This window comes from Cariama cristata, unplaced genomic scaffold (assembly GCF_000690535.1).
Source record: "Cariama cristata isolate BGI_N322 unplaced genomic scaffold, ASM69053v1 scaffold8672, whole genome shotgun sequence".
NCBI lineage: Eukaryota > Metazoa > Chordata > Aves > Cariamiformes > Cariamidae > Cariama > Cariama cristata.
In genome coordinates this window covers 23,900-48,158 of record NW_009605446.1, presented here as the reverse complement: position 1 = coordinate 48,158, position 24,259 = coordinate 23,900, and the positions used below count along the sequence as shown (strand labels likewise).

Genomic DNA, 24,259 nt, shown 5'->3' with positions numbered 1-24,259 from the left:
CGTGCCCTCGACCTTCATGTCCCCCACAAGCCTCTCCTTGTTGATGGGAACAAGGTCCACTGTAGCACCTCTCCTCGTTGGTTCCTCTGTCACTTGGAGAAGGAAGCTATCATCAATACATTCCGGGAACCTCCTGGATTGCTTATTCCCCACTGTGTTGTCCCTCCGATAGATATCGGGGTGGTTGAAGTCCCCCATGGGGACCAGGGCTTGTGAATGTGAGGCTGCTCCTATCTGTCTGTAGAGGGCCTAGTCCACCTGATCATCCTGGTCGGGTGGCCTGTAGCAGACCCCCACTATAATGTCACCTGTCCCTGCCCTCCCTTTAATCCTGACCCATAGGTTCTCTGTTGGTTCTTCATCCATCCCCAGGTGGAGCTCCAGGCACTCCAGCTGTCACTGACATAGAGGGAAACACCCCCTCCTCATCTCCCCTACTTGTCCTTCCAAAAGAGCCTGTACCCTTCCATTCCAACACTCCAGTCATAGCAGCCATTCCACCATGTCTCTGTGATGCCAATAAGATCATAGCCCTGCAGGTGTGCGCACGTCTCCAGCTCCTCTTTTTTGTTCCCCGTGCTATGAGCATTTTCATAGAGACATTTAAGTTGGGTCACCAATGAACTGGACTTACTGGCTGGAGTGGCTGGGATTCCGTTGTGGTGCTCTTCAGGTGCTCTCCTGCTGACCTGTGTTCCCTCTCCAGGCTCTGGGCATCTCTTGCTGGCCTGTCTGTTGCAGGTGAAAGCTGCAGGCACTTCCTGCAGTCTGAGGTCTGTGCTGCAGCCTCTCCCTTCAGCAGCTCCGTCTGGGTGGAGGCATCGGCCACTGCTGGGGTAGATGGTGCAGACCCCCAAGCCAGAGATTCAGCCTTTGCTCTCAAATGAGTGCCCACCATTCTGCTGTGAGGGTCAGGTAGGATAAGTGCCTCGACCTGTGCAGATGGCCACAGAACAGTGCCCTGTTGCTAGGTTATGTGGACTTCAAGTCTCTCCACTCAGCCAGTGGAATGTCCCTCCTTCAAAGAGATGTCCTCCCGCACAAACTGCCCCACCACGCCCTGTTTGCCCATCCTGGTCGCTCGTGCTCCCTTGAGCTGCCCTTTGTGGGAGTGGGGTGTGGCCGCCATTGCTCCTGGCATGGCCCACAGCTCGTCAGCCGCTCTCGTGAGAGCTGCCAGCTCCTGGTGGGTCTCTGCACTCCCCTGGGGTTTCCCTGGCTCAGGAAACCCCCCCTGTACCACAAGAGCCTCAGAGCTGATCACTTCAGCGATCTACCAGCTATTCTCCAGTACGAGCTGTCGCTCCCCAGTGAATTTCAAATCTGTGCCCAAATCATCAAAATGCTAGCGCTTCTGAGAAAACAACAGTAAATACTTTGTTTGCTAGGTAGAACATTTTTCCAAGTCCAGAAATTAGACTTTGATGTGAAATTGATATGAAAAAAATTGTTATGATGAATAGTCCTTCATTTTATAAAACTTCATCCTTAACAGCTTTATTTTATATAAGTTAAAAACATCTGAAAATATATAAAGAAAAGTTTTGGATTAAAGGTGTTGGTATTTCTACCATTTCTACATATAACAATGTGTAGGTAGCAAGGACTTTGAGAATTTCCAGATGAGACCAACAGATGTAACTGGTAAATTGTAGCATTCCCTGATTTCCCTCCCTCAATTAAAAAACTTGTAATTATGATTTCCAGTTTTGCTGTGATAATGACATGATTTTTTCCAGTTCACATCTGTTTGCTGGTCCAGAACTGAATGAAATAAGTACTTCAGGAGCAGACTTTAATCAGTTTGAACATACTGGAGAAATTTAAATTTGAATGAGTATCTCTGCAATGTGGATTTAGAACTATATTATGGAATGATAGAAAAACATTCTGGTCCAAAACTCCTTCTCAGAGGAGATCTAATCAAAGTTAGATTGTGTTGCTCAAGATGTTGTCCAGTGGGATTTTGACACTCCAGGAATGGACATCCCTTGGCCTCTCGGGGCAATCTGTTCCAGTGCATACTGTATTTTGTGTTTTGGCTTGGTCAGGAGTTGCCTGCTCAGGCAAGATTGCTTGTTGCTGTGACCCATTCATGTGCTTTAACGAGCTTGCCTTTGATTGACCAGCTGTCCTGTGTTCTTTTGTCCTTCAGCATCCCATGTGAGCCTGCCAGTTCCCCAGAGAACCCATACTTTGCTCTCCTGCTGTCCAATGTAGTTTTGTATTTGCCTTCCTCACTTCCCTTAGCTTTCCTGTCACACATAGATGCTTACTACTAACATCTGTGAGTTGCCACAACAGGGTCAGGGACTGTTTGCAAATAAAGAGCAGATTTGGTAATGTTTCAGGTGGGGGACCTTATGTATGTGGATTGCTTATATGCAAGTAATATCTGCTTTTGATATTAAATGTCTCTCCAGTTCTCAAAGTTTTCAATAACCTATAGCCTTAGTCAGTGTTTTAAAACCTTTATTTCTAAGTAGCAAGACTTTCATACAGTATTTTTTATCTAATATTGCAATATTAACTTTTTTTCATAATTGAAATTCCTCTTTTTCAGATTACATATTTTAGCCTGTGGTATTATAATAAGCAGAATCAGCGCAGATGGGTAGATTTGGACAAGCCTCTGAAAAAGCAGCTGGACAAATATGCCTTGGAGCCAACTGTGTATTTTGGAGTAGTGTTCTATGTGCCTACTGTTTCTCAGCTTCAGCAGTCAGCAGGAGATTACCAGGTAAAATTCATACATGTGTCTATCGTTTTGCTTCCAGCATTCTGAAATGTGTGGTTTATTTAAAAATTGTCTGCTTTCTGCCCTACCACCTCTATAGAAATGGAAATTATTACTTTAGGCAGAATTTCTGTTCAAACTGTGTATTTATTTCACTTTTGAATATTTAAAATATGTGATAAACTAAGCAGACAACTAACTTTTTGGTGATCTTAGGAATCTGTTCAAACCTGTTTTCAGTCATAGGCATACTTGCATGGTCAGACTTTTAATTGTTTTAGTCCCTTCATGCTTGTCTCTCCTTTTTTGGGGGTTTGCTTTTTTGTTTTGTTTTGGGTTTTTGTTTTGAAAAGTGAAATGTTGCTTTCAGGGACGTCCGTCCTGCACAAAGACATGCAGATTTTATTGATCTATGCTTTCCTTTATTTTGCTTTCAATACTTTCTGTACTTTCAGTACAATGCATTGGCAAACTACAGGCTTCACTTCAGCTTGTGATTTTTTTTTTGTGTGTGTGTGTACACCACTGGGCAATAAAGATGAATGTTAGCTTTGATATCATATATCCGCCTCTACTGTGAATTTGAGGAACATTACATAAATGGTACTGACTACAGGGGAAAAATAAAATTGAGCATATATACTGGCCAGTTATTCCTATGGGCCTATACATTGGCTTCTAGTGTCTTAATGTGTATAGTTGTTCTGATTTAATTATTATTTTTAACAGTCAAATGAGTACAAAGCCAGTAACTGGATTACAAACATACATTTGTTATTTCAGAAATATGTTCTTGCATTAATTAATGTGTTTAAGCTGGTAACTTCAAGTTGACCCTGCTTTGAGTGGTGAGTTGAGCCAGATGATCACTTAGAGGTCCTGTCCAGCTTAATTTATTCTCTAGTTACATTAAACTGTCTTTATATACTCTGGTGCTAAAATACCTTGCCAGAGACCTTTCCCACAAATTGTGGCATGAAAGCTTTTCAGGGAGATAAGCCTCTTCGTGCAGACACTGGTGGTGTAATGTATTGCTCAATGCCTGGCAGCTTTATTTTTTGTTTTATGTGTAATTTCTGGAAGATTATTTTCTTTCTGGAAACTGTGAAAGTTTTGGGCTTTTTCTCAGCAATTTTACTGACTTAAAAGTCATTCTAGTGATCTTTTTGCATTTTTTTTTTTTTAATAAATCTTTGTTTCAGATTCTGTGCCTGTTGGTATATTAGCATGCATTAGAATAAGATAAATGTCATAGTGTTGCATTGAACAGCTAAATTGCCTGAAAAACCTTGAATATTTTTATCTGGCATTTATTTAAAGAATATGATGTTTGTGCTGGAGCTTTAACAGCAATTTTTCAGTGTACTGCCATGTAGAAAGCAGGAATTTATACGCCAACCTTATACTCAAGTCCTAGAGGATGGTACTTGCTTTGATGTACAATAGTGACAGTCTGGATTAGTTTCAGGAATCTGTGGGGTTTTTTCATGCCTTTTGAATATAAATAAGATTGAGCATATTTAAGCAAATTACATGTTTAATATATACCAGGAAATGGAAATGTCCTAGACAAAAGAGATGGTATTTGTACTGTCATGAGGTAGTGTCAAGATTCTTCATCTGTATGTTTATACTTTTAATAGCAGTTCTATGGAAAGAGGCTGTGTTCTACTGCTTGACTGGGAAGATTTATTTCCCCAAATGCCTTGATATGTGGTGGCTTTTTCCTTTCCTTTTTTTTAAGGCCTGGGTTTAGTCCCAGATGTTCTCGTGTGTGTTGTATAAGGATGTTATCTACTGTCATATGGTATACTGCTTTTTTGTAGTAGGATTCAGAAGAGTCTAAACAATATTTATAAAATGTCACTGTATTTAACAGGCTGTTAAATAGCGAAGGAAGACAGCCAACTTTTAGCCTGATGAAAATTTGTGTGGAGTTTATCTGACCTTTCTAATCAGTGAATGAATTGCAGCACATGCTTCCATGTTCTCAGTTTTAAAGCCTTACTTCACAGGAGTTAACATAGAATCATAGAATCATTACGGTTGGAAGAGACCTCAAAGATCATCAAGTCCAACCATATACCCAATGACACCATGCCCGCTAAACCCACTAGACCATGTCTTGAAGCACCACATATAAACGTTTTTTGAACACCTCAAAACATACAGTACGAGGAAGTTAAGAAGCTTTTAAAACTAGACTTAAAAGACAAACATCCTTCTTGGCAAAGTCTATGTAGCTATAATGGTATATTTGAGTTTTGAGGTGTTTTGGGCTCAAGATAGGGTGTTTCATGAATGGCTGAAAGGGGCAGAAGAATTCAAGAGGATAGTGGTTCAGAGTGTGGACAAATGGTACAGCTAGTAGTGGTTGCATGTACAAGAGATGTCCCAGTCAAAGGTCAGATTAAAGGAAAAAAAATGGTGCCTTGAAAGTGAGAACAAAATGTACTCAGAAGTTGTAACGCAGAAATGAAAGTCACTTGTGATTGAAGGAAGGTACAAGGGTAATGTATTGGAAGACAATGCAGCAATACAGTGTACTGAACATTGTAGAGAGGAGATAATAAGAATATTAAGGAAGGAAGAGGTAAAAGTAAAAAATTTATGGGGGTATGCTAATAGAAATCATGGAGATTCTTTATTTTAAGAGGTAACAGTATTTGATTCTGCAGTGATATGTGAAAGCTAAGGGAGGAGTTAACAAAGACCATGAAATAGTGGGTCTGAATGATGAGGAAGACTACCCTCCACACAATCTGGGGAATGCAGAGAGGAATAGGAAATGCAGACATATTCATCTGCAGTCTCTTCAAATTAAGAAGCTCGTGTTAGCTTTTTCTTTTTTCTCCCATGTAGGTATCAGTATTATTTGCAATTAAAGAAAGATATCTTGGAGGGCAACATTCCTTGCACATTGGAACAAGCAATACATCTGGCTGGTTTAGCTGTTCAGGGTAAGTAAGGCATTTGTGCCAATTAGCTAATGTTGCATTAAAAACTTCGGTGATATATTTTCTATTGCATGTTTTCTATTTATCGCTCAAAGACCCAATTCAGTAAGTTATGAAAGGCTTGCTCCTTAGAACTTCATCATGTGGGCTGAGGAGGGGGAACAGTGGGATCAGTGGCCCTGAAATTGCTGGTCCTCAGAGGTGTACCTGGGTATCTAACATGTATTTTCAGGAGCTGGGTTTGATTTAGACGTTGGAGTTCCTTCAGGGGCAAAGGCTTTAGTCATCTGCTTACATTGACAGACCTTTCATCTGTTTCTGTTAATGAAGGCTCTTTACTCTGACATAGTAACAAGAGAGAGAGAGACGTGTTTTAATGAGTAAGCAAATTTGAATGTAGAGTAGTACTTGTATCTCCACTTTTTCTCCCAAATATCCTAACACCTAAGATTATTTCAAGTTAGTATGCAAGACTGTTAACAATTCCTATTTTCAAATTGCTCCTGAAGACTCATTTCTGTGATACATACATGAAAATGGCTGCTTTGTTTTTCCGAATGGGTCAGATGGGATAGAGTATACCCCAGAGAACCACCAGTCCTAAGTCTGTCTGCACTGATCATGTCTGGTGTTCCCTGCTAACATGCTTGTTAGATCTTAAATCTCTCAAAATGAAATTTTTTAATGGCAACAGCTTTTTTTAGTGTGTTTGTATATTGCTTCACAGTGAATGCCACTCCAGTATATCTAATAGCAATTGTTTATCTGCCAAAATTGAAAGGGACTTAAAATCATTGGTAGAACATACAACTTAATTTTTTGGTCTTTTTTTAAATTATGTGCATCGGTAGTATCACATTAAAGATGATGATTATGTTTTTTGAAAATGTGGTTACCAGTGGAGTAGGGTGAATTATATTAGTCCCTTGTTTATATAACAGTCAATCTGTTTAATCCAAGCCAGGATTTAACGGTCTTCAACTGACAAAATCTTGCTTTGTTATTTTCATATCTTTGGACAGTGTAAATGTCACTCTGCTCAATGAGTTGTTTATAGAAATCTTTCAATATAATTCTCTTTCCAGAGGGAAAATATTTATCCTTTTAGCTTCCACATTCATTTTTCAGTTTTGTATAAGAGAGAAACTGTATGTGTTGATAACACAGTGAAAAAACAACTCAGAAAAAAAAAAAGCAGGTTCTAAATTAATGTGCTCCAATGACTTCAGTAGCTTATACCAGGTAGGTTAGTTAATTTTAGCTGGTGAACGAACAGAAGCAGTTGTTTGCTGTTTCGAGTGAACTGGTTTCAAGAATGATCTGTATTTGAAATAATTACAGTAGGCTAATTCTAAACACTGCTTTATGTCAAGCGCTGTGTTGATGTAGCGTGTCACAAGTTATCCCCTTTCATCATAAATAACTTGCACATTAACTGTTAATGCTTGATATAAATTTGATTCCTAAATGTCTCTAAAACTGTACTATTATGGATGAGAATCTGTGGTAATATAAATACAATCTGTGTACTTGGGGATTGTGTTTATATTTTTGGGAGCAGCCGTTCCGTACAGACTGCTGTTCCACAGTTTCTCCTGTGAGACTGGCACATAAATTTTCCAATTTAGGCTGTTCTATTTCTCTTCTTTGAAACACTAGCTAGTTTTTTCCTGGAAACAGAAAAAGAGGCAAATTCGTTGGGATGCCCTTTGGCATGGCGTAAAATCAAAACTGTTATTAAGTCCCTTCTGAACATGCCCCTGAGTTTGGGAAGGCTTCTAGGTCCCACTTTCTGCATGTCTGGGTGCAGGGAGCTGAAGAAGGCTTGAGAGCGGAAGGGTGCTCCAGCTGCTCCGAGCAGTGTTTGAGTCCAGCTGCAAGTTGGAGCAGTCTGCTGGTGCTATACTGCAAGTAATTAAGTATCTGACAGGAGGGAGTAAAGAAGATGGAGCCAGACTCTTAGGCAATGGGCACAAATTGAAATACAGGAAATTTCATCTAAACATAATAAAAGTTTTCTGTTGTGAGAGTGGTGAGACACTGGAACAAGTTGCCCAGAGAAGTTGTAAAGTCTCCATCCCCTATATTCAAAACTTGTCGGGGAAGGCTCTCAGACAGTCTGCTGTAACTGACCCTGCACAGGGCTAGATCTCTAGAGGCCTCTTCCAACCTCAACCATTCTGTGATTAAAAAACCCAAACAAATAAAACCCCAAGAAACTATGGAATGTAGAGCAACACTGATTGATTTATAATTTCTTCTCCTTTCCTGTCCACAAGGAGTGTTATCAGATTTTCTGAACAAGGTAAAAGGATGGGATGTGGTTTTACTTTTCCTCTTCATAAACATTACTGGTTAGTTTGTTCCATTGTTTTACTATCAAATTGTAGTTCAATAGGATGGAGATTTGCTACTTGGAGATCCTGCTGCAATTAATCGGGTATCGAATCATTTTGTTACAAATGTTTGAATCCAAGAAATTTTTTATTTTTTAGCTGATTTTGGAGACTATGATCAATATGAATCTCAGGAGTTTCTACAAAGATTTGCTTTGTTTCCAGTGGTAAGTACTTACTTAAAATTGATAAATTTAAATCTTTCTTTAGATTTGTAAATGCAAATCATTATTAAAGACTCCATGATCCATCTAGCTTACTGCTCCCTAGTCAAATTCAGTAAAGGTTTTCTTTGAGACTGGAGTGAGATATGATACCTTATATTACACAGGAGCAAAGATATTGCAAGATCTTGTCAACGTTATTGTATATTACACTGAAAAGAAGGTTGAGGTGGAGATGTGAAAGTGAGTAAAACCACTTCAAAACAGTGTTTGTGCTTTTTGTTTTTGTTTATGTGCATATTACAGCATTTAGGCTCCAAGACTAGAGTGGATGGTTGATTCGCCTGTGTAAAGAAACTATAACCGTTTAATTTTGTAGAATTTTTTGTATTGCCTTCTGTAAATGCTATCTTACCTTAAGGGTTGGCTGCAAGAAGAAAAAATATTGGAAGAAGCGACACAGAAAGTTGCCTTGCTACATCAGAAGTACAGGTAAAATTTCTAAAACTCTTTATTGCTTAATTTTGATGTGATTGCTTCAGTAGCTCAGGAAGTTGGGAATCTCAGAAGACAGTTGGACTAATTTCACCTCCCATTTAAATGAGTTTTTCACTGATACATCTGTATTAAAATTACAAGAATTTTTGCTGAATGAAAGTGAAAAGAGAACAGAAAGACCGTTAAAATAAATGAAAGGATTCTGCCTGAAAATTATACAGGACACAAATAAATAGTGTGACTTCACCTGTATAATGTTTCTAAAACTTGTTTATATGAAGTTGTGGCCTCAATGAGGATGTTTCTTTATAAACAACGTTGGCAGATACTGAGGGCAGCAGAAATGTGGAGACAGTCACTGTGCCAGAATGCTTATGATTTTAAGTAACAGGTAGCTGAGATGCAGTAGTCTGAGACAAAGCAAAGTTAAGTTCTCTGCTGTCAGTTCATCAGTGAAGAATGTTTGTGAATATGTAATACTGATTATTTTTTCCTGTATTGTTTTAAAACAACAGTTTGAAAATTTCAAATCCATTTGTCTTTGAAATGCTTTCATAACAATATTGCATGGTTAAGGTTCCGCAAAGAAAACTTAACTTGCATGACATTAGGAAAAAGCAGAGAAACAGAGATGATGATCTAAAAAGCATTGAGAGACATCAGAATGAGCATGACAGGATTTTGCAGGTAGAGATCACGTCTTTTACGAGATCAGCTGAGGTAGGTAGGTAAACACAAGCTTTTCATCCCTGTGACACTACTGCAAGTCTGCGAGAAAACTGTCTGCTGGTTGATCTAATTAAAAAAAGTATTACCTTTACCTACAGATCTTGTCCTTCTCATGTTTTCAAACCATTACAGATAAAAATCTGTCAGCATTTAGTAAATGAAAGTCTCTTTCCTGAAGAGTGAAACATCAGACTTCATATTGGTCCTAAACATGTATACTGCAATAGGAGAAATTCAGGTCTTGAACATGTGTGCCAGAACAATCATTCTGATAAAATGAGAAAAATATGGTGACAATGATGGATTTGAAGAAGAATGTGATAATTGTCTGCCATTAGCAGAGATGATAATTTGAACTGATCTTTGTTGCCATTTATGCCTGGAGATGCCAGAGAGAAAGAAGTTACTAAAATCAAAGTGTAAAGTCTGAGACAAATATTTCAGCCATTGGTACATATGAAAACAGCATGATTAAATGGCTGCCTGGATGTCTTGGGGATGCTTTTCAAGCTTTGACAGTGTCAGTCAGAGTAAAACAAAGCTGATTTTTTTCTTATTGACAATACTAGCTGATTATTGTTTTGATTTGCAGAGGCCTTACTCCTCCTGACGCGGAAATGTTATATATGCAAGAAGTAGAGAGAATGGAGGGCTATGGTGAAGAGACCTATCCTGCAAAGGTAAACAGGGCTTTGATCTTTGTCTCAGTTGCTTTTTTTCCCTATGTAAAAATGGTTATTTCCTGCCAAAAATAAATATAAACCAAAAACCATACCACCTCTTTTCTCCTCAGAATTGTAAAAGTAGTTGTTTCTCATGTAATTTTATTTTCAAAGACTTTTTTCCATATTTGCATAATTCTTTGCAACTTCTTACAGGACAGCCAAGGAAGTGACATATTCATTGGAGCATGTCTGGATGGTATCTTTGTGAAACACAAAAATGGTCGTCCTCCTGTTGTATTTAGGTTAGTATTGTTTTTTCTTAAAATATCTTTGTGCAATTCACATTTTCTATGTGTTCCTTACTAGCGTGAATGACTCTTAGATATGATGTGTATTTATTCATTTGATAAATGTGAACAGTCTTGTAGTCATCATGCTACAGTGAATACTGAAGTCCATGGGAATTTTTCAATGTATTGACTGCAAGATTAATCTCTGTAAACCAGATTAATTCTGAGAGATGAGCTTTTAATATAAATTCCATTGCAAAACACACATTGAGTCAAAAAGGAGCAATTCTCTGCACATGGAACATCATAAGTCCTGAGATGGGCACATTAATTTACTTAGAAATATTCAATTGTAAAATTATCTAGGAGTTCCTTTCATATGTTGTATATAAAAGAATTAGAGTCACATTGTAACATTTGTTTTATTATTTTGGATTCATACATTGTTTTAGTTTATTGTTTGATGTTCTGTTAGTTAAACTGTAGACATAGGTGTGTGTGCAGCTTACCTAACAGTTAAAATTCAGTCTTCATGTGAAATGGCCTTGTTCCCACTGACTTCAAGAAGGGTTGCTTGGGCATCTTTGGACAGAATTTAGAATAAATTAAAAAAAATACAGATTGAGATTTTTATTTTTTTTTAATGAATCTTAGTAGTCTGTAGTTATCACTAGAGCAAGAAAGACTTTATTCTTAGCAAACTTTAATCTTCTAGAATTTAATTTTTGGCTGAATATGATCAGAATCTTGAAATCCTATGGTCCAACAGTTATTGGAACTCATGGTGAATTTCTGGGGTTAGAGAAAGTAGCAACTGTGCTTCTTTTTTGTTGAACAGAATTTATAAAGTCAGTACCATTAACTGTCCTTCACAAAAATGTCTCTCTCTGCAGCTGATAGAACAGCTGATGCCAAGTTCTTTTGAATTGTGTACAGTGGTAGAAGTGCCCTACTCTGCTTTCTTGCAGAATGAAGCAACAGCAGCTCTGCTGTCTGACTTTCCAAGTACACGGGGGAGAGAATTAAGCTTTGTCCATGCATTTCACATAATTTCCCAAAGAATTGTCGATGCAGAGTCTGTGTAAACGTTAGAAAAAAGTTGCACATTGGAGAACATCAGAAAGTATTCATATTCCAATTTCAGGACCCAGTTTTCTGTCTATTGCTTGCTTGTTGTATGACTGTAGGCAGTTCTACTGGAGATAGATATATCATGGTATTTGGGTGGCAAAAAAGCATAGACAAATGACCCACTGGTACAATTTAGAAAGGCTAGGTTATGCTTCATATTGGTTCAAGTAATTTCATAATTGCGTCCATAATGCCTATGAACCAAGACCTTAAATTTGAGGGGTCTTTGTTCTACATCAAAATGGAGATGCTAATGTTTCTCTACCTCATGCATATCACAGTGAGTAGCTATAGAAAATACTATCAGCCACATCTTTATGATGAAAATGGAAATCATATAAATACCTTTAGGAAGAGTCCTGTATGTAGGTCATGCTTTCTTCCTATGTTTGTGCACTGCAGAATATTCTTTTAATAAATCAATGATACAGGCTTTATTTACACTAACTTATTACTAATGGATCAAACTACATTTATATTTAACAAGAAGTTGAATAAATGTATGGTATTATATTTCTTGCAATCTAACTTCTTATCAGTCAATATGCAAGAGAGATGTGATGGTGAAGTGATGGTCTGCAACTTGTTCAGATAGATTGATGAACTTTTAATTGTCCTCAGTTCTTTATTCGTATTCTTGGTGGTGGTTCTGTTCTTCAGTTGCGTTTTCTGTGGTTTGAAAATTGGAGCTTGCCAGTTATGTTCTATCCCTTTTGTCTGCAGGTGGCATGATATTGCCAACATGTCCCACAATAAATCCTTTTTCGCATTAGAGCTGGCAAACAAAGAAGAGACGATCCAATTTCAAACTGTGAGTAGATATTTACTTTTTTTTTCCCCCTACTAAGGCATCAGTAAATAAAAACATGAACTAAGACTGACAATTTAACTCAAAGGATAAAAACTGTTTTTTTACATATTTAGCAACTTTGAACTGCATGAGTGAGTTAAAAGTAATAATACTGTCTCTGGCTAGCTTTGTACGGGAAGGCATTAAAAATCTGACCTTTTATGTTGAGTACATTTTCATCCATTCCAGTAAAATTTCTAGCATGTTTTTTTGACTTTTAAATCAGTGGCATTTAAAGATAAACATGATCTTAGAGCTTTGCTGGAATGGGCCACGGCGTTCCTTGCAGAATTAATTTTATGTAGCATCTACCAGTTGCCTTGGTCAAGAAGGCAGCTGTTGACAATCTTATGGCATGATACATTTATACTCTAAATTGTGTTAATGTTATAGCTGATAAGAGTGTCTTCAACAAAAGGCTTCTGCTTTCAACTTTCATAAATCTGATAAGACTGTTAGGCTAGAGTGCATGTTCAAGCCTGCAAAATACAGTTTTAGGGAAAACCTGGTAACAGTAATAAAGGTATATTAGAATGAAATTGGTCAATGCTAATTTAATCTTAAAAATTTCAGTGGCTTGTCTGGAAGCAAGTGAAGGGTATGGCATATTTGGCCTAATATACAAATTTTGTTTTTGTTTTTTTTTTTTTGGCAGGAAGATATGGAAACAGCAAAGTATGTGTGGAGGATGTGTGTGGCTAGACACAAATTTTACAGACTAAATAAATGCAGCCTGTAAGTAGAATATGTTAGCAGAACTCTTGATGCTCTTGAAGCTTCCATTGGGAAGTGAAATATTTTTTAACCTCTGCAATGTCTTTAGTGTCCTTTTTTGATGGTAGTAATTAATGACTTGGGGTTTTTTCTTTAATCTTTTTTGAGAAAATACTTACAATCAATTTCTCAAACATGTTCTGCTTTATAACATAGTACAATATGAAACACTGAAATGTTAGCGAAAGTAATAGTGTTTGGCCACTGCTACTGGATCTCAGTGCTGTGAGAGATGAGTTGCTTTGGGGGCTACTATTGCTGTGATGTTTGTCAGCTACTGGAATCACTGGGATTTTGGCCTGGGTTTGGGTGAACTGCTCTGAAAGGGACACTCTAGAGGCCTTTGAAAGGGTGGGAAGTGTATGTGAAGCACTCCTGAAATGTGCTGGATTGACAGTTGAGAGGTATGTGGTCCTTTGGATATCCATGGAATCCGTATGGCTCAAATAGCACCAGTGCAAAGTAAATTTAATACAATTCATCAAATTAAATTTAAGTGGGTTGGTCTCCAACTTGTAAATCAAGGGCTGGAATTTGAGCTACTCCACTGGTACAGCTTTCCTTCAGTTAACTTACTTCAGTCAAAGAATAGAGAATTAGACTCAGTGAATAGTCTGTCCTAAAAAGGCATGATTCACAAATGTTCCATTCCTATTCTTTGTACATGAGAAGGTAGCTATGAAGGGGTTGGTCCAAAATTTGCTGAGGCCAGTGGAAAGATAATGGAATATTTTGTACCACCGGTGACTCACTAGTGTGTTTAATGCTAATTTATTTTAGAAGAGTAAGATTAATTTGGAATAGAGTAGTCCTCATACCTCTAGGCTTGTAAACCTGGCTGCCTTTTGAGAGGGATAAGAAATATTGGTAGAAGTAGTGCATTTGTGGGACTTGTGCATTGCTATCTGAAGTCACTTCTATAGTTCTGTATTGAATGTCAGTCTCTAGGATTACTTATTTTAACCCATTCACCACAACATGGTTTTATTAATAGGTGAAGTCCTCAAAAAAACTTTTCTGATTATCTCTACTCAAAGATTCCCTGTCATCTGGTCCTACTGCTGAAAACTGTTTTACGCATGCCTGTATTAAGTTCAGGGTTTTTTTCTTTATCTGTACATACCTTTTCTTTAGAGACTCCCTGGACTCTCCACCTGAGGAGGGGTCTCAGAAATCTTCCCTCATTCTTTCCCTTCCACGCTTTCCAATCCTTTCTCGTCCTTCACTTCCCAAAGGGTGAGCTGAAAAAATCATCTTTTTTTCTGAAATCTAGCAGTTCATGCATTTTTATTATTCTGTCTTTTGACTTCTGTCTTGCTGCAAGATACAGAGTACAGGTGCGGTGTTGGGAGAGAGGGGAAGGAGCTTAAGGTTTTTGAACCTTACATCCTGGAGGCAATCCAGCAAATTATGAAAATTTATTACCGTTAGCTTGAATGTTAGAACACACAAATGTTTATGCAGTATAATCACGCTTTCCAGTTCGTGTAACATTATGTTCTGTAAACAATTTTTTGTCTGGTCTTGTAGAACAGGTAACTGACATTTATGAAATTTTATATGGGGTTCAAATTTGGAACTAGTCCCCAGTTACTCAGCTGCTTTTTCTACCCTGCTGCAATGCTTCAGGGATGTCTCCTTTTTATGCTTCATAGAATTGAGGCAAAAAAATAACTGAGGTATTTCGATCCTGGTTTTGTGATTCTGCTCATGCAGTCTGCAATGGTGGTTTATGCACAGAGCTCTTTCCTTTTGAGGCTGTTGGGGAGGACTATTTAACACAGGGCCTGGCTCCAAGAAATGTAGTAATTTTTAACTGAACTTGGAAGAAACTTCCAAGGTTTGAAGTAGGTCTTGGTGTCATTAAGAATAATTTCTCACTGTAGAATTTGTTCTGTAGACAAACCCAGCCCATTACAGTGAATCCTGTTAGAAGGAGGTCTTCATCCAGGATGTCTATGGTAAGGAAATAAAATAGTTTTATATTTGTCTTTTTATGGATTTCATATGGACTTTGAATCAGACATTAGTTTCCTTCAGTGAAATAAAATGAGCAGTGAAAAAGATGAGTCTAATATGTAAGAAACTGTTTCTGACTTGTAGAAAAAGCTACTGTGTAATATCTGAATAATGGAATTAAAATAATTGCAATGAAAAGTATTTTAAACACTTCTATTTTTAGTTTGATTGCTCTGTCTCCAGGAGACTCATCTAGGAGACTTTCCTAAATGTCAGATGACAAGATACAATCTTGGGTTGCTGGTGTGTGCTTTTGGTTTTGTTTCCTTCTTTTAAAAAATTATTTCTTGTACGACCTCACAGGAGAAACTTACATTGCAGATTTAGAGAAATGGTTTAAGACTAAGGCTTTGTGTGTGTGTTTATTATACATTACATATTATATATATAAAAATATATATATATAAAAAAATCTTCATTTTTTACTTATTTTAAAAATATATAATGAGTTTTTAACTAACAGTAAGATGCTTCCTTTCTTAGCCCAAGCCTCAGCCTTATATGATGCCTCCACCACCTCAGCTGCATTACAATGGTCATTATACTGAACCATATGCATCCTCCCAAGGTAAGTTCATTAAATCCAATGTCACTCTACAAAATTTTAGAATGTGAAAGCTATAATTTGCATTTATAGCTACTTTAGCTAGAGCTGAATAAATTCATAGGGTGAACATGGGGTAGGTTTGTACTACAACACTCCTTGAAGTGCTTGCTGTTACTCTAGGCATATAGGCTAATGTGAAATAGAATCATAGAATCATAGAATTATTTAGGTTGGAAAAGACCTTTAAGACCATCAAGTCCAACCGTTAACCTAGCATTGCCAAGTCCGCCACTAAACCATGTCGCTAAGCACCACATCTACATGCCTTATAAATGCCTCCAGGGATGGCAACTCAACCACTTCCCTGGGCAGCCTGTGCCTTTCAGTCAAGAAATTTTTCCTAATATCCAATCTAAACCTCCCCTTGCCCAACTTGAGGCCATTTCCTCTTACTGTATTACTCATTACTTGCGAGAAGAGATCAACCCCCACCTTGCTACAACCTCCTTTGAGGTAGTTGTAGAGGGTGATAAGGTCTCCTCTCAGCCTCCTTTTCTGCAGGCTAAACAACCTCAGTTTCCTCAGCCACTCCTCCTCCATATCCTTTCCTATGGGATATGAGCAAAGTTAGTTATGACAGCATATACAGCAGCTATAGACTATGGGTGGTCCCTTGTGTGAGTTTAAGCTGACCATCATTTTTTTGGTTCATGTACCAAACTGGTACATTATAGCATTGTGATATCCTTGTCAATATTGATCTTAATAGCTGCAAAGAGTAAATGAGCCCCCAGAAAATTCAGACAATTAAAATATTAAAAAAAATATTAAACCCAAGGTGCAGGAAGAGACAAGTTTCTCTCAGTTCACTGGACTACAAGGTGGTGGGTAATTCAAAGGCTAAGGAGGTCTGCAAGTTGTGGAATCGGTATACATTTGATTGAAAAAAGGAAAGAAAAAAACCCAAGCAAACCCTAATTAGAATTCTCAAGGAATGAATACTCCTAATCCAAATGGTTTACAGTGGAGACATAGCTGCTTTCTCTCATTTTTTTGATTGTTACACATTGTGTCTTTAATTAACAAAGTTGCTGCCTTGAAGGGCTTAATCTAATCTCTTGCAGAGTTGCCTCAGTTTTGATAGGGACCTTCCAGTCCTACAAGTCAGCTAGATTAAAAAAATACTCTTAACAACTCACTAGTAAGGGAAGAAGCACATTTTCTATCTAAATAGAGTTACACAAGTATTCATGAAGGCACAGGTATATAAATTCAGAATGTAGCTGAATTTGTTCCAATATAGTGTTGGAATTATTTCTGGATACTTGCTACTGCACATGTCCTATTTTTGAACAATTTTTTCACAAACAAAAGAATTTTTGATTGTCAGCAATTCATTAACGTAAGTGTGGCATTTATTTTGGTGAACCTGAAGAGGTAAATCATGAAAGGCATCTAAAGCAATGACTGCATTGTTCTCTTCTGGAACTTGTCAAATTGTACATCCAATGAAGTAATGGTTAAATTATTAAAAGTATATTAGATATATAAACTTTTAGATTATTTTCTTTACCCACCCCATTTTCTGTACCCAATGTGCAAACACTACATGGTGATGGTTTAAACTGTCTCCAGAATTTCTGGAGAAAAGTTAATTTTATTTGTTTTGGTTTTTTTAAAAGGTATTGTGGCAGTATATCTATTTATGTCCTAGGGGGGAGAAGAAGAATGAGAAGTTTTTTGTTTTGTTGTTGTGGGGGTATTTTTATGGGTTTGGTTCTTTTTTGTTTGCTTTTTTTTCTTTCTTGCTGTTTAAACTGATCTAATTAGATTAGTGCAAACCCTGGTATAGACATTCTTTCTTTCCATTAGTGTTGTTTAAGATTGATATGAGTTTTGTTTAACCTGGACTGAAACAGCAAACCTATCCTAAACAGAAGATAGCCATTCTTAAACTGAGACAATATTTTCCAACAGGAATTTTCATCATCTAAATGAACATAATAGGTTATTCTGGTATATGTACCTTAGGTAACAACAACAACAAAAAAGCTGGGGTTGTGGTTTTTTTTTTTTTTTTTTCTTCTCATTTCAATACATACGTAAGAATAACTGAGATTCTGAAAATCTCAAACATCGGTTAGCTACATCTTAACAGAGGATATCTTTGTTTGATGTCTTGGACATAAGGATCGTTCTTAAACTTTACTTTCAGATAACCTCTTTGTGAGCAATCAGAATGGATACTACTGTCACTCTCAGACTAGCTTGGATAGAGCCCCTCACGACTACAGTGGTCGGATCCGCAATGGTAGTGTCTATAGTGCACATAGCACAAACTCCCTGAACAATCCACAACATTACTTGCAGCCATCCCCCATGTCCTCTAACCCAAGCATTACTGGAAGCGATGTCCTCAGAACAGATTATGTCCCATCGCATAGACATAGTGCACTAATACCACCTTCTTATCGCCCTACACCAGACTATGAAACTGTAATGAGACAGCTCAACAGGGGAATGGTGCACACAGATAGGCAGAGTCATTCAATGAGAAATCTTAACATTGGCAATTCATATGCTTACAGCAGGCCTGATGCCTTAGTTTACAGTCAACCTGAAATACGAGAACATGCTCACTTTGCTTCCCCACAATCTAACCATTATCCATTTAACCTGAACTACAGTTTTCATAGCCAATCCCCCTATCCCTATACTGCTGAAAAGCGCCCAGTTGTTGGGGCAGTCAGTGTGCCGGAGCTGACAAATGTGCAGCTCCAGGCTCAGGACTATCCAGCACCAAATATAATGAAGACCCAAGTCTATCGACCACCTCCCCCATACCCATACCCAAGACCTGCAAATAGTACTCCAGACCTTTCACGACACATCTACATTAGCAGCAGCAATCCAGATCTTATCACAAGGCGAGTACACCATTCTGTCCAGACATTTCAGGAAGACAGCCTGCCTGTGGCACATTCTCTTCAGGAAGTCAGTGAACCTCTAACATCAGCACGCCATGCTCAGCTGCAGAAAAGGAACAGTATTGAAATAGCAGGCTTGACTCCCAGCTTTGAAGGAATAAGAATTAAAGAGAGGACCATGTCAGCTTCTGCAGCAGATGTGGCTCTTCCAAGAGTTATCTCAGAAGGGTCACAGCCCAACAATCTGATGGAGAGAACAAAGCAAAAAGAAAGCGGGCAAGAAGAAAGTGTGAACTGTGATCATAAGAAAACCCTTTCAGATGCCACTATGCTGATTCACAGTAGTGAGGAAGAAGAAGAATTTGAAGAAGAAAACAAGGCTAGTACAAGTCTTTCGCCTCTCCCTGAAGATCAAACCCAACTTTCATCCGTTATGGGTGGTTATTCTCATGATTCAGTACTGAGCTACCCTTATAGCTCTGTTGCTTCATCTGCTGGCCCTTTGCATATTCTTGAGCCTAAATTACATATTACAGAGACAGAAAAGAGAATGAAAGATATGAGCCCCGTTCATTTACTAGTAGAAAGCCAGGTACAGAGAAGAGGGGAAGGACTGCTTACTCCATCTATGTCGGAATCTGATCTTACAACATCAGGGAGATACAGAGTAAGGAAAGATTCGGTAAAGAAGAGACCCGTGTCCGATCTTTTCTCTGGGAAGAAGAATATTGTGGAAGGCCTTCCCCCGCTAGGTGTAAGTGGATACTATTCCTCTTATTTCATGTTGTTCTGTAGTGGGAGTTGTGTGGGGTTTTTGTTTGAGGTTTGGGGTTTTTTTAATCGACCCGAGATGCTGTTAAAACATGTGAATTAAAAGCTACCTTAAGCTTGACCTTTATTTTTCTGTTTTTCCCTGATTAACTTTGCTCAGCTATCTTTTATTCCCTTCTCTGCCATGTCTGAGTTCTGTTTGTGTAGTCTTCCCACATAAATCCAGGTGTGCAACCTCCATCCATCTAATACACCTAACCTGGCTAGCAACTGTAGAATGAGCTAATTTAAAGTCAGATTTAGATCCCAAATTCTCCCCTACCTATCCTTATCTGGAACAGAAACAACTCTTTCCATTCCACTACCAGCTTTCTAATCTTTCTCTCACTGAAAAATTGAATGTAGCTGAATGTTTACTTTTTTTGATTCGTTTGCTTTCTTCTTCTGACCTCGGAGGGGGACTTGACGCGTTAGGCAATAAATTATTTCCTTGCATTCTCTTCTTTTCTCCATCCCTTCCCCTTTTCATATCCTTTCCCTTTTGCCTTCTCTTCATGCTGTTTTTACCTCACTAAAGGTATTTCTTGCTTGCCATGTCTCTTTCTCGTGCTCCAACTTAGGAAGCCGTAAATAGTGAACAACTGAAAGTTTCACCTTCCCTGTAATTCTCACCTCCTAGAAACATCAAGGTCTGTGTGGGACTGTACAGTTTCACTGGCAGTCCTCACTACTTATTTTGCTTAAAACTTTTGTTCAGTTTTTTTGTAGTCTGTGGCATCTTTCATGTACTAATGGAGGAAGACCATTTTAATTATTATTTTGCCTTTTAAAATCGATTGTTGTTAACTTTGCCTGCCTGAGTTAGTGTCAAATAGTTTTCCGCACAAACTGGACTACTGTGGAACTACCATATAACTTTTACTGCTGTTGTAACTCTTACAGATGATGCTGCAAAAGCTAACCTGTGCAAAAGCTATGTATTTAAATAACTACTGCTCTCACAGTTTTTTGTCTGCCAGACTTGCTATTCATGGACTGAACATAATAAAATGAACCTTCGTCAGCTTCAGTTAATTCTATAATTATGTATGTTTTTCTAAATCTCCTTCCTCCTGTTTGTTACGTGGATGTAGGAAAAAAAGATGATACCTTTCTCCTTGTGTTCACATTTAGATAGTCACTTAGTACTTTGTTCTTCAAAAGATACATTTTCAGACACTGATGTGTCTACTAAAATCATACCCTGCCTTTTCCTTCTGATAGCTATGTAAATGTTCAAGTTAATCTTTGAAATGAAATTGATACTAAAACTTTTTCACTGGAAGTGTTCAGTAAAATACTTTCTAGTTCAGTAACATTTAAGAGTGCCATTGCATAGTAGAGAATATTACCTTTCTGTATCCAATATTGAGATGAATGTCCTGGTTGTTTGCACATTTTGCCTTTCAGTGAACTCTTACTGTTGTGTTTGTGTTCACTTCACTTTTAAATGTTGTCTCATCCTCTTAGCTTTGTCTTCCTATTCCTCACTATCATTTGGCTTTTGAAAGCATTGATTATCATTCAAGCAGCATGTACACTGACATTTTCAGTGTATTTTTGTTAATAATCAAACTTAGGAACTGCAGAAATGATGAAGTTTAGTCTTACACTTTTTTAAAGAATCATTTGAATTTATTCTTTCATAAAAATCCCCCTTTTGTATTTTTCTCAAATAATAAATAGTAACTTCAATAGTTGAGATTCATGTCTTGGTTCAGGGCTCAGATCTGTCTGCAGTTCTGTGTTTCCATTTTGTATGCGCAGTTTGTTTCAAACTTATTGAAACATTTAACTATATCCAAATATCTTAAAGGTATCTGCTTATTGTTATGCCCACTTGTAGGGAAGAAAACTGCCTGCAAACTGAATAGTCTATTAAAGAATCATTTTAATGTATTTTTGGCATTGGAAAGTGATTTCAATTCTGTCCAAGAATGTTAATTATCCAGAGTTGTCACCTCACACCCTCAGTTGTGAGCTTTGTAGGGAACAATATTTGTCATTCTCATGCAGTTTCACTAACCTATCTGGAATGAAGACAGACTTGTGTTGTGTCCTTGGAGGAATGTAGTCCCACCACCCTAATCTCTCACTGCAGTGCTTATCAAAAAAAAAAAAAAAAGGTCAGAGCTGTTTGCAGAAGGGTTCAAAGAAGTATCCTTTGCTTAATTGAGCTTATCTGATTTCTGCTTTGTAAGTTCTTCAGATATTTAAGAATATTTGCAAGTTTTACCTTTTGTTTTGCAGGGTATGAAAAAGAATAAAAATGATGCAAAAAAAATAGGGCCTCTAAAGCTAGCTGCCCTGAATGGACTAGCTTTGACTAGAATGCCTCTGCCAGATGAGGGGAAGGAAGAATCAACAAGAGCAACAAATGATGAACGGGTATGTTGAAGTTTTTTAATGCTTGATTTCTCTTTTACACTAATGATTTTTCAAAATGAAATGCATGTGAATGGTGCTTTGTATTGACTTCAAAATGATTCAGATTCAAAGCAACTCAAATACCAAGAATAGAAACAAAATGAAGAATGAGACTTCTGATGATAAGTCATTGCTAGAAGTATTGGGTATAACTCAGATTTTTCTTTAAGATTTAAGGTGACAGTGATTCAGATTGTAGTTTACCCTTTGAACGGGTAGGAAGCAAATTAACTAGTATCTATTGATACATATCTGTGCCAAGTCTTTCTGTTTTCTCTCTTAATTTTGGAGTTTTGCAGGCTGAAAACATATGAAACTAGAATTCTGAGTGTGAGATTGAACTTAGTTGTAATTATTAGTAATTCATACAATTTTTACAATAAATTTTGAGGTTAAATTGCATCCCCAGAGTACAGCTTGTGTAGATTGTATTTATCTGTTTTTCTCAGGTGAATCCCTGAAAATATAGATGGAACTTCTGTGATCTGCAGAAATTTTAAATTCAGTAAAAGATCTCAGGTCACTGAGAGGACATCAGGTTCTAGGATTTGAAGATCATTCTTTGAGAAATATAAAACTCCATCTCCTTGTGTCAGGGTAAACAATGTCAGTAAATATACTTCAGCCTGCCTCATATATCATTAAATAGGTGCAGGAAAGTGAAATACAGTCAATATCCAGCCTGTGAAAGACTATGTAGAACAGTACTGTCACCATACATCTGACCAGGGAGCAATTAGATACACCAAGGTCTACGGTGATTATTATATATTCTGTGACCAGTGGTGTCTACGGAATCTGTTTCTGAGCATGGTTGGGCACCCTCAGCTGCAGACCCCCTCTAGCTCAATTTGTTGACAGTCACTGGGCAGGGATTAGAACCTGAAGGAACAGTCCTGCTCTCACCAGCTGTAATTTTAAGGAACAGGCCAATTAATTGCAAGTCACATGGTAGAAATTAGTCTTGGAGTTTGAAAGCTTGGAGTGAGATCCATGGGAGGGAGATTTGACTGTTCCATTTCAGCACAGCTTAAGTTCTTTTTGAACTATATATGCACTCTTTAAAGATGCTAAAGGACAAAAATTAACATTATGTTACTGAGATACAGTTCTGTATTTAGTACCTGTGTTGGTTATTTCCTCTTACTTACAACCATCATCTCTTCCTGGATTGACATTTATTAAATTCAACCTTATTATTATTCAGCTAGCTCTGCCCAAAGTGTTGAGGTAAAAGAAGAATCCATAAAGTCAAGTTAGGAAAATGGCATGTCACTACACTTTCTCTTCAGGCAGTCATGCAGACGCAGCATAGATAACATGAAATGGGAGTAATTCCTAAAACAGTTGAGAAGAGGCAATGCAAAGCAGACATGTGACATGAAAGGAAGTCTAGACTGCAGATATTTTGGAAGACAACTTTAAAGTTGATTCAATGCCTGTTTCATTGCTCAGCTTCATGTTATTATCAGTTTAAATGAGGGAATTTAGCCTAAAGATGATAAAGGAGTTTGTACAGATGATGTATTGATGTGCAAATTGCACATGATTGAAGTTTTACGCCTTCCTCTGCAACATTTGGCTTTACGGTTATTTGATACAAGATACTTGTCTGACCTGATACTGTAGAGCAGTTGCTGTGAGAGGCTGGGGACATGTGACATAGATGAAATTTTCTGGCTGAAATCTTACATATTTTTCCTGTAATTATTGTTGGCAAAGAGATGCTGAAATTCCAGAAGCGTCTTATGATTTAGAAAGAACTTGCTTTCAAAAGAATAAAGGGGGGGGGGGGGGCACCTTATTGAGGTAGTGTGTGGTGTGGGGGGGGGGGCGCAGCTTATTAAATAAAACAGATTGAATTATAGTAGTAGAAAAAATCCTGGGTTTATCCCTCAGCTGCAGGGAGAGGTTCTAAGAAGGCTTTGCTGCTGTATGCAGTTCAGTATATTCAGCCTAAGAAAATGTGGAATATTGGTAGTGAATTACTACCTCATTGACTGAGGCAAGTGTTTTGTTTTACATTTTTAGAGTTTTTTTCCATCCAAATGACAATGTTGGCTCAATTATTTATTTTTTTTTTTGCATTACAAGGTTAAAGGAGACCTTTTCAAATGATGTAATCTAACATGCTATATTGAGCAGAAGGATTAATGAGTATTTCTTGTTCAAAGGTATTTGAGGCAGTTTGTAGTATAGCATACCTATCTGGTTTGACTAGATATTTCTTTGCCCAACTGGGTTGTCTTTATAAAAACTATGAAGTAATTTTTCTTTCACCAGTGGTATCCACAGTCTGTGTGACCTAATGAAGTATAACAGACTTCTTAATTTTCAC

General features: G+C 37.7%; 1 protein-coding gene across 1 annotated transcript in view; it reads left to right on the top strand.

Moving 5' to 3' along the window:
* The first annotated feature begins 840 nt into the window (after positions 1-840).
* Positions 841-24,259, top strand: part of PTPN21 (protein tyrosine phosphatase, non-receptor type 21) — a 27,548-nt gene continuing 4,129 nt past the window's right edge. The window contains exons 1-14 of the mRNA XM_009695953.1: positions 841-915; positions 2,564-2,740; positions 5,607-5,697; positions 8,190-8,257; positions 8,676-8,746; positions 10,074-10,161; positions 10,360-10,448; positions 12,291-12,378; positions 13,073-13,152; positions 14,326-14,427; positions 15,092-15,152; positions 15,694-15,778; positions 17,973-19,438; positions 21,745-21,882. Of these exons, the coding sequence (XP_009694255.1) occupies positions 841-915; positions 2,564-2,740; positions 5,607-5,697; positions 8,190-8,257; positions 8,676-8,746; positions 10,074-10,161; positions 10,360-10,448; positions 12,291-12,378; positions 13,073-13,152; positions 14,326-14,427; positions 15,092-15,152; positions 15,694-15,778; positions 17,973-19,438; positions 21,745-21,882 (2,679 nt within the window). The remainder of the gene's footprint in view (positions 916-2,563; positions 2,741-5,606; positions 5,698-8,189; positions 8,258-8,675; positions 8,747-10,073; positions 10,162-10,359; positions 10,449-12,290; positions 12,379-13,072; positions 13,153-14,325; positions 14,428-15,091; positions 15,153-15,693; positions 15,779-17,972; positions 19,439-21,744; positions 21,883-24,259) is intronic.